The sequence below is a fragment of the Sinohyriopsis cumingii genome, chromosome 2, assembly GCF_028554795.1.
Source record: "Sinohyriopsis cumingii isolate HCF-2022 chromosome 2, ASM2855479v2, whole genome shotgun sequence".
In the NCBI taxonomy this organism is placed as follows: domain Eukaryota; kingdom Metazoa; phylum Mollusca; class Bivalvia; order Unionida; family Unionidae; genus Sinohyriopsis; species Sinohyriopsis cumingii.
The window spans coordinates 170,446,183-170,465,221 of NC_142962.1; the positions used below are offsets into that span (position 1 = coordinate 170,446,183).

A 19,039-nucleotide genomic window follows, 5' to 3' on the forward strand; every position below is an offset into this window, starting at 1 on the left:
CAATGCTATGGTTGGAAGCAAGAATACTGTTTTATATATCAAATACAGTGCTATGGTTGGAAGCAAGAATACTTGTGTTACATATCAAATACAATGCTATGGTTGGAAGCAAGAATACTGTTTTACATATCAGATACAATGCTATGTTTTGAAGCACGAATACTGTTTTACATATCAAATACAATACTATGGTTGGAAGCAAGAATACTGTGTTACATATCAAATACAATGCTATGGTTGGAAGCAAGAACACTGTGTTACATATCAAATACAATGCTATGTTTGGAAGCAAGAATACTGTTTTACATATCAAATACAATGCTATGGTTGGAAGCAAGAATACTGTTTTACATATCAGATACAATGCTATGTTTGGAATCACGAATGCTGTTTTACATATCAAATACAATGCTATGGTTGGAAGCAAGAATACTGTTTTACATATCAAATACAATGCTATGTTTTGAAGCAAAAATACTGTTTTACATGTCAAATACAATGTTATGGTTGGAATATTTCTGTGTTATATGTAAAATACAGTGCCTGATTATTCAGCCCACACATTATTGATGCAGAAGGCTGAGAGTTTTGCTAATATTACCATAGCTCTCCCCACAAATCGGGGAGATTTCACATATGTCTTCTTAAAGATCTTGGAACTCATTTCTTTGCTTTGGCAAAGATTTAACACATCAGTAATGTGTGGGTTTGCATCCTTGATTGCCATGTTTAAGGTATTTCTTCTTGTTCAATGCTCTGATGCATTCATCTGTCGGCATTTGCATCTTGCTCTGCATAAATTATGTACAGTTCATGTGGCCAAAATTGATGTACAGAATCATAGTGTTGTATGAATTTTTTGAAATGCATTTGAAAGTTTCACATATTTCCTTTTTATCAGGAGATTGTCCGAAAGGAACCTTTATCAGTGGAGGAGATTGCATCCATTGTCCATATGCAATGTATCAAGACCTTCCTCGCCAGAACTCTTGCATAGAATGTGGGCCAAACTTGAACACTTCTGCCATAGGAGCTGTCAGCAGGAATGACTGTACAAGTAAGTGATAATCTTAGTGGAATCAGTCAACCCCTAAAATGATTATCCTCTAACTAACAACCTCTAACCTTTAAAGATCTATCCAGTCAAAACCTGTTTCAGATTTTTGTATTTGTGATTTTCAGTTTTGATAGAGTTATTGCCCTTTTGTATGTAAGTTATAAATTTATGCTAAAGCTGATCTGTGTATCCAGCATAGCTTTCGAATCAGTATATCATGATGTAGTGTGATGTGTACATTGTTTCATAGACCAAGATATGATTTTTGTCAGTTTTGTTCTGTATTGATAAATAAATTGGAATAAAAACTTTAATTAGTTTCATTTCCACAACTTTCAGGAGTTGTGGCTCCAGATTTTCCATCCATTTGGTTTCTCTGGGTTTATTTTGCCAAGGATTGTTGGATTTCATCTACTTCTGACATGCAGCTTTCTTCTGATTATAACTTGAATGAGTTTGACTTCTTGTGTTACGCATGATAATTTTTTTTAATTGAGGAGAAAAACGACCCCTGAATGCTTGTCTTCACATAACAAAGGTTTAACACGTCTATTTCTTGTCCTTCCCAAGAAAATTGTAACAGCTTTAGTCTGAAAATATCGTCAACCCTCATTATTTTACTTCCCTGTTATCACTCATATTTTATGATATATTACACTCCAGCCCAGTTGATCTATGTTGTGGTGTTCCACAGGGGTCTGTTCTTGGGCCTGTTCTCTTCATTCTATACACTCAGCCACTCTCACGTGTCATAGATCATCATCCAGTGTCTCACCAATTGTACGTTGATGACACCCAAATATACAAATCTAGCCACCCAACTGAAGTTGATGCTGCCATCCAAGGTGTAGAGAGGTGCATTTCTGATGTGAAATTATGGATGACATGTAACAAGCTGCAGATGAATGATGATAAAACTGAGGCCATTCTGATCACAACACAAAGACTTTCTCATTCACATCCTTTACCTCAAACAATAAGTGTTAGCAACATCAACATTAAATTCACACAATCAGTACAAAACCTAGGTGTTACTCTGGACAGTACTCTCACATTGCACCAACATGTCATGAACATATGCAAGGCTGCATATCTTGAGCTGAGACGCATCAGCTCAATTCGCAAATATCTTTCAGTTGATGCCACTAAAACACTTGTGTGTTCATTAGTACTTTCAAGACTGGACTATTGTAACTCAGTTCTGTCTGGTTCATCTAAATATCTGCTCCAGAAACTTCAAAAAGTTCAAAACACAGCTGCTCAGATCATATTTAGAGTACCACGATCAGAGCACACCTCCCCGCTGCTCTGTACCCTATACTGGCTATCCATTCGATCCAGAATCAAACACAAAATTTGTTCTCTGTGCTACGTTTCACTGTCGGACTCTAGTCCAACATACCTATCCGACCTCACCCATGTGTACACACCAGCAAATTACTTATGCTCCTCTTCTGACAATCGTATACTCATTATTCCCACTATGAAAACAAAGTCATATGGACAGCATTCTTTTGCATACCAGGGCCCAGTAACATGGAATGAATTGCCCACTGAACTTAGACACAAAGACACAGTGATCCCATTCAAGAGTGCTCTCAAAACTCACTTATTTTGACTGCAAGAACAAACTTAAAGACCAAATAATGTTTCCTACCTTAAATATTCTCAGCATGTTTTTTTTAATGTTTTCTAATTTCATGGTGTTTGTTTTTGTAATCATATCATTATATGTTTTTTATCTTATAGGTGTCGTCTAATGTTGTAAAGTGCTTAGAGCTTCTAAAGATTAGGCGCTATACAAAGTCCTCATTATTATTATTATTATTATATGTTAAACTAAAACACACAATAGCTAGAATGGAGTACAAAAGCTTTTGAATGAATCGTATGGTATTTCGAAATATTGATTGTGTAAACAAAATCAGCTGTTCCAGTTCTAGCCAATCAGGAACTAAATCAATCTGACCTTTTTATGAATACCAGTGTCCTTGTTGGATCATGTGATGTTTACTTGAACTATTTCATTACATTTGTCTTGGAATAGTATAAATGAAATTGTACTGCATGCTATACATGATTACACTATAATAGTGTAAGCTACCATGTTAGAAAATAATTGGAATATAAAAATTAATTGAAAAAATTATCCTGAATAAAATAATGACATAAAAGGAGGTCTTATTTTCATTTTCATTCAAAATATATTGGAGATTAATGACCATTACCCATATTAATTACAATATTACTGACCATTACCCATATTAATTACAATATTAATGACCATTACCCATATTAATTACAATATTAATGACCATTACCCATATTAATTACAATATTACTGACCATAACCCATATTAATTACAATATTAATGACCATTACCCATATTAATTACAATATTAATGACCATTACCCATATTAATTACAATATTAATGACCATTACCCAAATTAATGACTATTACCTAAATATTGTATATTGTTTAATTTTGCAATAGTATCAAATTTTCACTGCTTATTTTGCTAAAGATTTTAGCTTCATGATTTGGTTTTTCATCTATTAAATCTGAGTCTGGCCTATGCCTGCCATCAGAATCATACTAACTGCAAACTACCTTTACAAATCTAGGATTAAGATTTGTTATTATGCTTACGAACATGTGCTATCTTTTAATGCTGCTGTTTTCTTGTTGAAACTAACTTATTCCACAAAGTAAAGTTCTAGCAAGACATCAGGTGGTTATAGGTTCTAAAAAGATGATGATATGCATGCATGTAATGTGTTGAATATTATTACTAAGTAATGACTAATGTTATGACTATGATCATAAACTAAGTAACAGAAAGAAGCGAAACCAACAAGTTTTGTAAAACTTAAGAAACAATTTAATTATCAGTGATATAAATGAAAATGTGAGAGGAACTTACAGTATTTTGAAGTGAACCCAAAATAATCCTGAAAAAGTCTTTTTAGTCCAAGAAAATGAAAAGTTCTGTATAAATTTAAGAGCTGGAAATGTACTGGTCTACCAAGAAAAATGACAATAGCATTGTTGAGAATTCTTCTGAATAAATCACAATAGTTCCAGAATAATATTATAGTCCAGTGAGCACTTTCTGTTTCCACTGAATTATCCAAACAAATGTTTTTTCTCTCAGATTATCTAAACACATGATCAAGGACACTTGCAAACTGAGTTCAAGATATGAAATAAGAATCTGAAAAAGGAATGAATTCAAATTAGGACTGAATCATGTTTCTCAGATATCACCTTATATACACCTTCAAGAATCTATTACGACTATATGTCTCAATATACCCCACATGACCGATACTACTACTCAGTTTTAACATTTCAAAATACCTATTCATGTGACCTAACTAATTAAAAACTTAGAAAAATCATGTACCAGAAGTCACAAAAAATATAGATACACATAACATTATCAGAGAAACAGGCTAGCTTTACAAAATTGCCATATAGTTTTGCATTAAATATGCAGAGCTGTATACCATAGTTTCAACAGAAAATTGTACAAAAATGCAGGATATCATTCAATGTCTCACATTTTAGGGCAAAAGTCTTTTTCTTTAAATATTCAGCATTCCAGAGTTTTGTTCATATATTAGGCTTTTCATCTACATCACTTAAGCACTTGAGAATGCTTTATTGCACTAAATTTAATTGCCTGTATAACTATGAGTGAGACTATCATAAGATGTGATGATTTGTTGACATTTTTAATAAATGGGATGTATATTTAGAATATCAAATGAAATGGTCTTAACAAAACAAACATTTTCGATATGTTAAGAGCCAATTCATGCAAACATTGCTGAGTATGGAATAGGATGGGGGCAGCAGATTAGAAGATCAAATGTTAGACCAATTGTTATTGTTACGATGATACTGATATTGTATCAGAGTTAACTCTTCTGCATTATCACAATAATTTCATCCATCCAAAAGAAGATTAGTGCCGTAAATGTTTAAACGTGGGTGGGATTTACTGTGCTGCCAGCCATCATGATTTAGGCATGAAACTCATGAATTTTAATGTACACGCCTGCTCTCTCACTTAGAGTATAACTTCTCAGATATTGCAGAAAGAAAAGAAGAAAAAAAAAACCAGCTATACAAAATTTGCATTCCACTTCCCTGTCTCAGCATCCATTTATAAACTGTGCAATGGAAGGAGATACTTGGTTGCATTAAATGTACTATTACAGTGCTCTTTGTTCAACATACTATTACAGTGCTCTTTGTTCAACATACTAGTACATTGCTGTTTGTTCAACATACTAGTACATTGCTCATTGTTTAACATGCTAGTACAGTGCTCTTTGTTCAACATACTAGTACAGTGCTCTTTGTTCACTATGCTAGTACAGTTCTCTTTGTTCAACATACTAGTACAGTGCTCTTTGTTTAACATACTAGTACAGTGCTCTTTGTTCAACATACTAGTACAGTGCTATTTGTTTAACATACTAGTACAGTGCTCTTTGTTCACTATACTAGTACAGTGCTCTTTGTTCAACATACTAGTACAGTGCTGTCTGTTCAACATTGATCGTCTTGTTAAATTTGATAAAATTAACATCCAGCAAAATTGCGAAAAGATTTGAAACAGTTTTCAAACAGGGGTATGCACAAGAGTTCCCATGTTTATGGAATCAAGGAAAGGTATTTCTGATGCAATTTGGAGAACATGCCAGTGTGATTGCTTAGTCTCTCATGGTGGGAAGAATGATATATTGAAATACATGGATACAAAGAAACATAAGGATAATGTAGATTGGGTAGAAAGCAATAAAAAAAACTTGATTTCTGTTTTAGAGCACACAGTGACGTTGTTAATGCAGAATGCTTGTTCACGTCATTCCTTATTAAACACAATTTACTCTTAAGCCGTGCCAATCATGCTGGTACATTATTTCAAATAATGTTTCCTGATAGTGAAATAGGAAAAAAATATGGCTATGCTAGAAGAAAAACTGCAGCTTTTATTATAAAGATACATTAAAGTCTAAGGTCATGAGAAAAAAAGTCTGAATTTTTTTTAGGTTTGTAAGTAGGAGATCTGATTTCTCATTTTTGAAAGTATGCAGCTATACATTTACAAATTGACTTATCACTTGTACTGAAAAAAATTACCAATTCATATGAACTGCTTGTGCATATGAGACCCTTGTTAAAAATGTATGCAGATTGGATAGATTTTGCAGCTCATGTATGCAGTTTGTTAGATCTTGTGAGCCAAGGAAAACCTAAACTGATTTTTTGCACATGCAGATTTTGCTCACATGAGAATTTGAATGTTCACATGAAATTATAACTTATAAAACATTCTTTTCCATTACACCCAACTGGGTTTGAAAAGACAGGGTATGATTTCTCAGATGAGTTATCATGTGAGAAATTTGGACTTTGATTCTGATCAAACACTTATTTTAAGTTTGTTCTAAGTTGGATTTTCACATGAGCAGTTTATATATTCCATGCAGACATATGATGTCGTAAAGGGCTTCCAGATTATTGTAAAAAAACCATTTACTTTTAATGCAATATTTCTCAAAGACAATATTCTAATGTTTAAGAGTCCCATCAGCTCAGTGTATTCATGTATTTTAAACAACGGTACAATTTTTTTTACAAGGCACAAGAAATAATTTTATGCTAAAAATGCCTTCATTTAAATGAAACATTATGAACGATTATCTTTTAATTTCAAGTAATTCCATTTTGTTATACTTAATATTATCATCAGATTTGTAGTAAATTTTTTATTATCAAAATAATAATAACAATTGCATTATTCTTAGATTTAAGAAAATTAAATTAATTTGATTTTTATTTCCTGTATTATACATTTCTATACAATATCAGTGTTTAAATAATACTTTTTTTAACCCCTAAAAGGGGGAAAAAATGAATCATTATTTATAAAATTCCATTCTTTTGAATCTTTTGCTTCTTATCATCAGGCATATCACACTATCCCTGTTTTTATTACTGGTAATTATCATTATTATTATGGAATACAATCTTGCATTCTTTTCTTTGAGAGAGTGAGAGACCCATTCCATTCTGCCAGCATTCTGTAGAGAATTCTGCTTCATGAAGTTGGCTTTGAAAAAAAACAAGATGAAATGTGGTTTTCTGAAGCAGATGCTTAATTCAATATAGAGACAATAACAGTGGTTATTTCCATTGTTTACAGTCAATTTACTGACCACAAAAATATGCACATAACTTATTTCAGGTAATACAAACATGGAATTACCATGACAACCTCATCTTTGAACAGGCTCCATTTTTAAATTTGAATCATCACAATTTAGTTCATGAATTTGGGAAATTTCATTGCAAGCGATATCAGTATATGTGCAGCAACTGATAATAGATCCCTGGATATAATTTCAAGTAATGGATTTATCATGTTGATGAATATAATTAAGATTGTATTGGATTTTGCAGGTTTACAGGACTGCAGTTTGGCAACTGATTTATACTATATTGTTGATGCACAGTTTTGTCCCCCAATTTAATATGTTAAATGAAATGACGGTGTAATCTTGCTCCACATAATCATTGAGACTATAATTTGGCAGACCATTGTTATTTACTTTTAATTTTAATGCCCACCAAACTGCAGTTCTTGATGATAGGATGATGAGATTAGCAAAATACATGCAAGCTTCTTAATCTCATTTCTGTTTTTCTTCAAGTCTTTGTTTCTTCTCATATTTTAAATTCTACAAATATCCTCGTGCAGTTGACGTGAACTAATCAAGTTCAGAAGTCATTTACATATACGTATGCTTCTAAGTTTCATTTTCGAAGAAAATGGCATTGATTCAGTTTCAAAGGTCTTACAGTACACAGAAATTTCATTGTTTATTTTTTCTTGTTAAAAGATATAAAGTACCAAACATTTTATATGATGCTGGAGCCTTTTCAGAATGGATGGTCATGAATAACACATACCGTTTATACATGCTTATAAGTTGACCTATTTACTTAAAACTATTAATGTAGAGTAGGGGACATCTTATAACCATGATATAACAAAAAAATTCAAAATATGACCTTACCATAATGGCTCTATATCTTGGAATACTCTAAGTCTTGGGACAGCCATATTTATTTTCAAAAGTAATTTTTTACGACCTATAAATGTTGGGACACTAAGCAATTGTTTCTTATATTGTAAGTCTTGGGACACCTTCAACATTTTTTCTACTAATCAACTGATGCAATAAAAATACAATAAAGATGTTTCAGAAACAAAGCTTTAAAAATAATTGTAATTCTGTCAAAACTTAGTTTGAGTTTGCTTTGATGTTAGCAACCATAACCATTTACACAGTAGTAATTGTGCAAATATAATGGTGTACACATGTTTGTGGTTGTGTGTGTGATTTGCATTTTTTATGTAGCTTTAAAAAAAATTCAGTCATATCACTGTGTTGTCTGCAGTATGGTAGTTTATAGTGATATCAGACATGTAGCATGATGTTCCACTCAGTCACATTATCCTGACACCAGGCTGACCAGTCCCAACACTAACCTCTTAATGTTGAGCACATAGTGAGACAGCTGTTAGTACCATTTTTATAAGTCTTTGGTATGACTCGGCTGGGGTTCAAACCCATGAATTCCCTCTTATCAAGTTAGTTCAGGGTTTAAATGCTCATGGTAACTGTCTTGGATTGCTTTCAGAAAACAAAAGAAAAATCCACAATTATAAATGAAGAAGACACCAAATTAACAGCTTGCCAACATATGGGAAATTATTTTGTTAAGCCAAAACACAAAACTAAAATAGATCGATGATGATCTTAGTCAATATATATTCAGAATTTTAGCCTTTAATTTGACAATTCTTTCATGATCATGTGAAATAATACTGGTTATGTGCTTTATATAAATTTAACATGTGTGCCTTTTCATAAAGATTTCCTTTAGCATGTAAAAGCAGCACTGCTTTTTTTCCTCAGTGGACAATCCTTAGAGAATATATGTATGTACCAATTGTGGTATTTTTCTTAATTATGACTTCCATCATCCTGTGACATTTGTTAGACATTTTGACTTAAGAAATATGGATGCAGATCTTATTTCCATGTTAACTTGAAATCTTGAAAAAATATTTGCAAGCATGGATAATAAGTACTCCAGATATTACAAACACTGGCTTACAATGGTTGCCTAACAGCACTGGAAATTCATCTTATTAAAGAGAAATCAGAGAATTATTCCAATTTTCACAAGAAGCACTGAATGATTGAAAGAGAGGATGGGGTATCTCGGTTTTATAAATTGAAGGATAATATGTAATCCAGCTACAATTTTCATAATTTGGGGTTCCTTTTAATTAGATATGGGTGAGGGGGAAAGTCTCTGTCTTTTATCAATTAATATTTCTCATGTTTTCATCCATCAGCCTCGCAACCCTCTGTAATACAGCAAAAAGCTTTTGCGGTTTGCTACATGTTTCTGTCCATAAGACAGAAGTTATAATCCTGCCTGACAATTCTGATAAATCATGTTTTCATGTCACTTCTTGTAAATTCTGCACAAAAATGGAGTTACATATCAGGATACAATTACTGATCTTTTAGTGAGTGGCTTGTGTTGTAGTTAATAGAAATGTGTGCTCACTAATTCCAGTTTGGTGTGGCCCTGGGCAAGAAGGGAGTAATACTTGTACATTGTGTCCAGAAGACAAAATCAAGCCTGCTGCTGGTTATGGACAGTGTGTATCCTGTGATCCTAATAAAGACAACACAGCTAACATGAACAGAACAGTTTGTGATGTCTGTAAGTATAACTGCTAAGGATAACACAAATAGGACAGTTTGTGATGTCTGTAAGTATCACTGCAAAGGCTTACATGAAAAAGACAGTTTGTGATGTCTGTAAGTATAACTGCTAAGGCTAACACAGATAGTACAGTTTGTGATGTCTGTAAGTATAATTGCTAAGGCTAACACAAATAGAACAGTTTGTGATGTCTGTAAGTATAATTGCTAAGGCTAACACAAATAGGACAAAGACAATTTGTGATGTCTGTAAGTATAATGGCTAAGGCTAACACAAATAGGACAGTTTGTGATGTCTGTAAGTATCACTGCTAAGGCTTACGCAAATAGGACAGTTTGAGATGTCTGTAAGTATAATTGCTAAGGCTAACACATGTAGGACAGTTTGTGATGTCTGTAAGTATAATTGCTAAGGCTAACACAAATAGGACAGTTTGTGATGACCAAGAATAACTGCTAAGGCTTACATGATAAAGACAGTTTGTGATGTCTGTAAGTATACCGTATTTACCGTATATGTTGGGACACTGTATTTGTTGGGACACCATAAATTAATTTTAAACGTAATTTTTTTGTGCACTGTATGTTCTGGGACACCTTTTTGTTTGGGACTTTTTTTTTTGAGTCATAAGTTGTGGGACACCTTTTAAATCATTCGAAAATTACATGTTGGAAAATGCACTCCAACTGAAATTTTATTTTAAGAAATATAAAACTGTGTACTTGATATAAAACTCTTTAATCCACTGCAGCAGCATTTCATCAACACAACCCTTCTCCTGCACACATACGATCCATTCTTTCGGTACATAAATGCTTTTTTAGCTATCTCATACCGTGAAAAATTGTTAGAGGCAACACATCACCTGAAGCAGAAACTGCAAGGACAAAAGTCAGTTTTTTTTCTCCAAATCTGCACTAGTCTTGCTAATTCTCACACTTTTGACCCCCATTTTTATCGTCAGTCCATCCACCAGGGCTTCTGTGTGCTTGGCATCTGTTGTAATAATTAATACAAAGGTGTACAATGTCTGCGGGTAAATAGTAATGATACTTTTGTAACCCACGCTGGTGAAAAGATTGTCACTTGCACTCAAGTGAATGTGTTTTCAAATGATGATTTTTATTAGCGAGATACTGTCATACAGTAGACCTGGATATAATTCAGATTTGGCTATTTTGCACCTAACTCCATGTCATGTGTGAATGGCAGTTGTCTTCAATATATCAGTTGATTATTTCCCTCTCGTTTGCAAAATCGTTTTCTTCTCTTTGGCCTTCAATAATTCATCACATGATTTTATTTTCTCCAAATGTTCTGGGTGATCCAAATATTCTGGGTGACGCTGGGTCATCAACATCTGTGCACAAAGCACTATATTGTGTCACTTTAAAATTTGTTCCATTGTTTCAATTTATTTTCAAAATTCCTGTGAATACAGGTGAAAAGGAATCCAAGTTTGCTTCCATATCTTGGCCGTCTTTGTATGTTCAAAAAAAAAAAATCAGCTCACTTCACAGAATCCATAGTCAGCTTTCGATGTCGGCTTGCTTTGCAATAAAATAACCTTTGTATTGATATCCTTTACAAAGAAAAATAACCATAGTCGGCTTCTGAGATCGGCTTGCTTTGTAATAAAAATAACCTTTTGTCTTTGATGTCCTGTTGGTAGGTTCAAAGGAGTTAACTGCTCGCTGCCATTTGTGTTTATTTACCACCAAGGCTTCTATGTGCTTGGCATCTGTGGCTACAGTTAATACAAAGGAGCATTGATGTCTGCAGGTAAACAGTAAAGACACTTTTGTAACCTGAGCTGGGGAAAAGATTGTCACTTGCACTCAAGTGAATGTGTTTTCAAATGATGATTTTTATTTGCGAGATACTGTCATACAGTAGATCTGGATATAATTCAATCTTGATTATTTTGAACCCAACACCGTGTCATGCGTGAATGTTGTCTTCAAGATATTGGTTGACTATTTCCCTCTTGTTTGCGATTTTGTTGGCTCCAGTTTTCAGTCGGATAACATGTTCAAATCTTTTAGCACAACCACAAACATTTGTTTCTCAATGTTCATGTCAATGAACAACATGGTGTGTGGTAACGGACATAATTGATACACGCTACAGTATGGAAGCCTACGCTACTTATAGGGATTCCATGGATATATTTTATTCTTTAATGCTCATGTTGAAAAAAGGAATAAATGATAACAGCACAAGGTTAGTTTCTTTTTATTAAGCGTTCTATTTATCTATTTTATTGCAACGTGCAGTGGTGGGGGCAAGCACAAAAGCAATACAAATTTTTTTTCATTTCTTAAGTCTTGGGACATATGACCAAAGTGAAAAAATGTTTCACCATAAGTTATGGGACAGGAAAAAAAATAATTATTTTATCGTGTCCTAACATGTGGTAAATACAGTAATTGCTAAGGATAACACAAATAGGACAGTTTGTGATGTCTGTAAGTATCACTGCTAAGACTAAAAAGGACAGTTTGTGATGTCTGTAAGTATAATTGCTAAGGCTAACACAAATAGGACAGTTTGTGATATCTGTAAGTGTAATTGCTAAGGCTAACACAAATATGACAGTTTGTGATGACTGTTAGTATAACTGCTAAGGCGTACATGACAAAGACAGTGTGTGATGTCTGTAAGTATAAATGCTAAGGCTTAGCACACAGATAGGACAGTTTGTGATGTCTGTAAGTATAACTGCTAAGGCTAACACAAATAGGACAGTTTTGTGAAATTGGTAAGTATAACTGCTCAGGCTAACACAAATAGGCCAGTTTGTGATGTCTGTATGTATGTGTCATATATTTATGTCATTTATTTATTCAGCAGACAGTTGTTGTCTGTTTCTGCATAATCTTATTACATAAATATGTTGAGACCTACATGTAAGAAGAGCAGAACACAGAATGTGTAGCCTGTTCAAATGTGGCACATAAGTAATTAAATTAGTGTAATAAATAAATAAACATTAGTTAGAATTGGTCCATCTTCTGTGACAACTCTAGGCAGTCCTATTTATATCACAAAACATGTTTTTATACCATTAAGGTAGGTGTGTTGTGATGGCCTTGATTTTCTTATTTCCTCTAAAGACATTATGAAGGAATCTATTAATAATTATTCCCCAGAATAAATTCATTTATGCTTTTGAATCTTGTATCAATGCAACATATAATCAGAATTGTTTCTCCAAAGTATTTTGAAGAATTTGTTCATGTGTTGTACTTTTGGTGTTTTATGACATGGCAACACTTCTAACGTTATTTCATGGGGAAGGAAGAAAGGTACCTTGTCCAAAGCCATACAAAGCATGGTAGCTGATCCAGTGTTGAGAATTGAACCAACAACTTTCTGGTCACAAGTCTAACGCATAAACCAACAATGTACCACACCTCATCATCATATTGTGTTGGGTCATCATGACTGAATGAAGTGTTTTGAGATTAAATTCACATTCTAGATTATTCTGAGTGCTATTCATTTTGATGAAGAAGTTATTAGCATTTATATCTTTAATATTTACAAAGCATTCTCACTAGACTTAATACATTGTTTTTAGCGAAAGGAGAGTTTATGGTAGACTTTTATAACAGTAAGCACTTTTGAAAAAGACTGTTTAAATAATTAAACACGTATGTGACTTATTTTCTTCTATAAGTGACAGTATTACATTATCCTTGCCAATGTTGTTTCATACACTGTTGCCTTGGATACATGCTTACTCCATGTATTCATTAGTGTTGTATGCATCTTTAGGTCTATTCTTTGTCTTTTTTCTCACTTTTGCATATTGAAATCAAACTTGGACTGTTTGTGCATCATTAGATGGAATTGTTACAATATCATAACAATGGGCCACCTTGACCCACTTTCGATGCATTTATTAAAAGTGGCAGATAACTGTTTCTGATTCTAAAAATATTGCATCTATTATATTTAAAGTTGCACTAAGGGTGCATCATGAGTTAAACATCTGCACACAGAAAATGTTAATTATGGCCTTTTTTTTAAAAAAAACAAGATGTACTAAAGATAACTGTTTGCAAGTATTTTGTGCATATTTATTATTAGCCACAGGGCTTGAAATTAAAAGTTCTAGTACTTAATCTCTCTAAGATGTCTATACATCATACATGCAATTCTGCTGTTTATTTTCCTCATCTAATTTATGACATTTCAGTGGCAGCTGCATCCTTTGAAAGCCAATTTTGAAATTTCCATCACCTCACAATGTATGGATGTTTTTTGTCAGCGATGATTTAAACAGTTTGGCAAACAGTTGATACCCAAAATTGTTTTACAATGGTAGTAATGAAATTAGTGCATTGGGGTATCAGGCTAGTTCATTGTGCATGTTATTTTGACAATAAGTTCCTTTATTTACCTTCTGAGTGGAGAACACTTGGCCATTTCTGTTGGCATTGATTTTTTTTAAAAATCCGTGCTTTTCATGGGCTACTTGCTTAGAAAATATGGTTACTTAGATTTTTCTGGTTGCCCAGTATATTAATGCTGTTACCTCCTGAATTTTTGTAATAAAAATTATTCAACTTTTGTAATTTAGATGATTGATCTTAATTGTGTAAAGTATTTTAAATTCACCATCAGTCCTGCTAAGACCGCTCCAGTGGCCTAGTGGTTAGAGCGTCCGCCTCGGATGCAGGAAGTCATGGGTTCGATCCCCGGCCGAGTCATACCAAAGACTTACAAAAATGGTACTAACAGCTTCCTCGCTTGGTGCTCAGCATTACGAGGTTAGTGTTGGGACTGGTCAGCCTGATGTCAGGATAATGTAACGGGGTGGGACATCACGCTACATGTCTGCGACATGATGCCCCAGTGCTGGACATCGCTAAAAACTGCCACACTGCAGACATCATAGCGATATGACTGAAATTTTTTTAAAGCTATGTTAAAAATCCGAATCACACACACAGTCCTGCTAATGGAAAGTGTCACACATTAAAGTTTACACTTGCTAAATCTGTTTGAGATCAACAAATAAAAGCATAATCATAATCGAACAGTTCAGTTTCTTCAAATACATTTTCTTAGGAGAACTACTACTACCTCGTAAATCCAGCTCAAAAGCTCAAACTTTTTAGCTAAGATGCTAAAGATATCAGCCCACCTCAGTGGCACTTAAAGTGATCTTCCCTTGATACATTTAAGTGGTGCCAATTCCCATGAATCCTCAAGTTATTACTTCTGCTCATGCCAAGCAGCACACTGTCAACAGAGAGGCCATGCAATCCACATACTTGTATTTTATAACTTTTCTTCCTTAAAGCAAGTTCAAGGATTGTTCTCTTTGAAAGGAAGTATACTCAGTCTATCATTTTCCTTCTTGCAAGTGTTTTCTTTCTTTCTTCAATGACAAAGTTTCTGGCTTCTCAGTAGCATCACTTTGTCATCCTCACAAACTTTGGTACCCTTGGCATGTACCTGCACAGGTCACTTATGCATCCCCTTACATTGCTATAGTTTATTTAAATATGTGCAGGTCTGGTGTGTGATATGGAAAACAGGTATAATTATAGTTGATCAGTTGATAGTATAAATAAGCCAAACTATGAATACATGTTAGACTTGCATGTTATGGCCAGATAGTGCTGTATAAATTATACTACAGTTGGATACATAAAGGTAAGTTGTCTGTATTAATATAGACTTAGCGTCCACTTTGTATATATGTGATGCCTTATTGATTTTACCTGTATAGGACACCATTTGGCCTTTCCTCAGAGGTAAGATTGTCTTAAAATTTTTATTATAGTGTCTACTTCGTAAGTATCAGTAGTGAAGCTTCAGTGCATTTCTATGTACATGTGTTGTGTATACAATAGAAAATTGAATTATATTGCTGTTTAGTTTCCCCATTGTCAGATACATACATGTAAGTTTTCTATACATATTGTCCGATATGTTTAAGTTTTCTTTACATAGCTTAATCCTAGTGGCCACACTAAAAATGACTTTTCTGTGATTTTACTTGTAACGGGAGCCAGTAGGCCTTTTCCACAGATAACTTTCTTTTATTTGAATTGATATTTTAGCATAAACTTTATAAGTATTAATAGAGATGCTTCAACACTCTACATGTATTGGAGGCTATATGTACCCTTTTACTATGTGTAATATGAGATATTACACTGTGTAGTTCTTCATGTACACTCTCTCAGTTCATAAAGCAGAACAAGTGGCACACTACACCTGCATATAGTGTCTACTGTAGTTTATCTTAAGATTTAGACAAAGACAAGACCAAGATTAAACTTTGTACAAATAGAAAACACAGGACTGACAACCAGTGTTACATATGTAGTTTGCTCTGGTTGCCAAACTAGGAATACATGTCAGACTTGCATACTATGGACAGATAGTCAATGGGTTGTATTACTGGGGCTACTAAAGGGTAAGGCAAAGAAGAGCACAATGAGGGACAAAGATGTCATCAGTTTGCACACTGATGCCTCAGCATGGATTGTCTGGCTTCTCCATGGGTATTGCACTCCATACAATTCATCAATCACAAATCAATCTAAGCTGTCATTTTGAGTGACAGCTCTGACTCGTCATCACACCATGGTAAGCCTTTCTTGGCAGAACCAGTATTCTGTGTACTGCATGAGCCTGACACCCAGTTGCCTTTATCACTTGCCATTGAGCAAGATCAAGATCAAAACAAACCACCTCAGTAACTGTCTTGCACATCAGCTGTATTTTCTGGTTTGTGGATCAAATATCCCATACCCCATCACAGTTTAATTAAGGTGAGACTAATGAAAACAGTCTAATCAGCAAAAAGTTATGTCTTAACGCTTCATTTCACTTTTAAACTTTCTTTCCATTAAGAAAAATTATTTAATCAGTGTCGAAGAAGTATTTATTAAATGGTTTCTGCACAAAATGGTAAACCATCTGCAGGCATTGAAGGGAGCAATTAGCAGTTGTTTTTGAAAATAGCAGACCAGAGTCATGTAAAATGAAAATTGGACGAAATCAAAAAGTCATTTACAGAACAGCCTAACAAAGATGTTCATTATGTTCACTGTTGAGTGTGAATTGTTTTGTTTTTTTGTCACACGTTATGGTAGAAGTGACCTAAAAAGAAATGTTGAGTGCAAATCCCACAAGGAATGTGCTGAAATAAAAGACACAAATAAGTTTCAGTCCTCATTCTTTAAATCACAGTGTCTGATAGTGAGGAAATGCATATTATGTGTGCTGAAGTGATAAGTTAGCTTTTGGCTAAGTTAAACTTGCCATTGAAAACAGCTGATTTTTTAAACCAGGATTTAAAGAAAATGTTTCCCAACAGCAAAATTGCAGCAGGGAAGGTAAACAACTTAAGAATAAAGTTAAAAAGTTAGAAAAGGTAGAGTGATACTGGTTTTAGGAAAAACTAGTTTTTTTCTTAGTAAAAGAAACGGATAATTATTATTTTTTTATTGTCATTAAAGATTATAAATGTTTTACTGGATGAATTAGTTTTTCATTGTTGTTAGCTTTATAGCTATACTACTGACAGCTGTAAAAAAAAACTATGGACAGACTGCATTTAGACCACTGATGGAGGCCAGAAGGGTTAAACAGATCTAATAGTGGCTCACTCAGGATCATCTATTGAATATCAGTATCCAATGAAAGCCATATGGAAAACATTCCATTGGTGGCAGGAGAATCTACATGGAAGGGCATTCTGATTCTGTGCGGCATCTCCATGGTGAATTATCTCAGAATGGAATGGGTACAAAATCCCAGACCTTTGTGTTCTTCTTAGAGGTTTTTAAGCTGTTGTCCTTAATGACAAATTCATGGACAAGTTAACCATATTCCAGGCTGACTACAGGTATTAGCGGACTTGCTGTCCCAGAAGGATCAGCTAATAAAAGCAGAATGGTCACTTCATCACTTGGTTTTCACTTGCATATGTGCCCAATTGGATCAGCCATTGGTGGATCTAATGGCAACACATTTGTCTCACAGGCCCTGGATCTAAAGGCATGGGCAGTCAACTCTCTTTCTGTTGATTGAAATGGTTTGGTCCTCGCCCTTCAACACACCTGTTGGGGCCCCGAGTGGCCAAGTGGTCTAAAGAGCTCTACATTACGGATCACTGCCATCTCACCTCTGTCTTTGTGGGTTCGAGTCTTGAATTCAACCAATGTGGGTATGTGAGAAAGCTTGCCAGTAGCTTCTCGTGGGTTAATGGTTCTTTCTGGAGTTTTTCCGGGTTCTTCCTCCACCATTAATACTGGCTGCCATGTATAGCATATCATGTGCTGAAAATGGTGTTAAACCCACCAACAACAATAAAAACAACACACCAGTTTCTGAACAGAATACAGAAAGCAAGAGACCTCATCATTATAGTGGCCGAAATCCAAAGGAAAAAGACATCTTTCCGGATCAGCTCAAGTAACCGTGATGGCAGGTGTTCCATCCCAATCAAGAGTTATTGAACCTGCACTTTATGATCATATTAACAAACCCTTACAACCATCAGGTGGTAGAGAAAATCATCTCTTTCTGTTGATTGAAACGGTTTGGTCCTCACCCTTCAACACACCTGTTTGGGGCCCCGAGTGGCCAAGTGGTCTAAAGAGCTCTCTGTTACAGATCACTGCCATCTCACTTCTGTCTGCATGTGTTCGAGTCTTGAATTCAGCTAATGTGGGTATGTGAGAAAGCTTGTCAGTAGCTTCTCGTGGGTTGGTGGGTTTTTCCGGGTTCTTCCTCCACATTTAATACTAGTTGCCATGTATGGCATATCATGTGCTGAAAATAGCGTTAAACCCCACAATAACAACAACAACGACACACCTGCTTCTGAGCAGGATACAGAAAGCAAGAGAATCAGAGTGTCACCTCATGCTGAAAAATCATGGATCAGTGACTTCATCAATATAGTGGCCGAAATCCACAGGAAAAAGACATCTTTCCTGATCAGCTCAAGTAACCATGATGGCAGGTGTTCCATCCCAATCGAGAGTTATTGAACCTGCACTTTATGATCATATTAACAAGCCTTTACAAACAAAGTTCTTCCATCAGGTGGTGGAGAAAGTCACTTGAGTGAAGTGTATGGGGGTGGGGTAAGGTTAATTTTTAAACAAAAATGCAAG

The 19,039-nt window shown here is 34.6% G+C and overlaps 1 protein-coding gene across 1 annotated transcript in view; it reads left to right on the plus strand.

The window, feature by feature from the left end:
- Nucleotides 1–19,039, plus strand: part of LOC149806285 (uncharacterized) — a 478,750-nt gene that overhangs the window by 321,861 nt on the left and 137,850 nt on the right. Inside the window, exons 41-42 of the mRNA XM_089935589.1 lie at nt 902–1,057; nt 9,735–9,884. Of these exons, the coding sequence (XP_089791715.1) occupies nt 902–1,057; nt 9,735–9,884 (306 nt within the window). The remainder of the gene's footprint in view (nt 1–901; nt 1,058–9,734; nt 9,885–19,039) is intronic.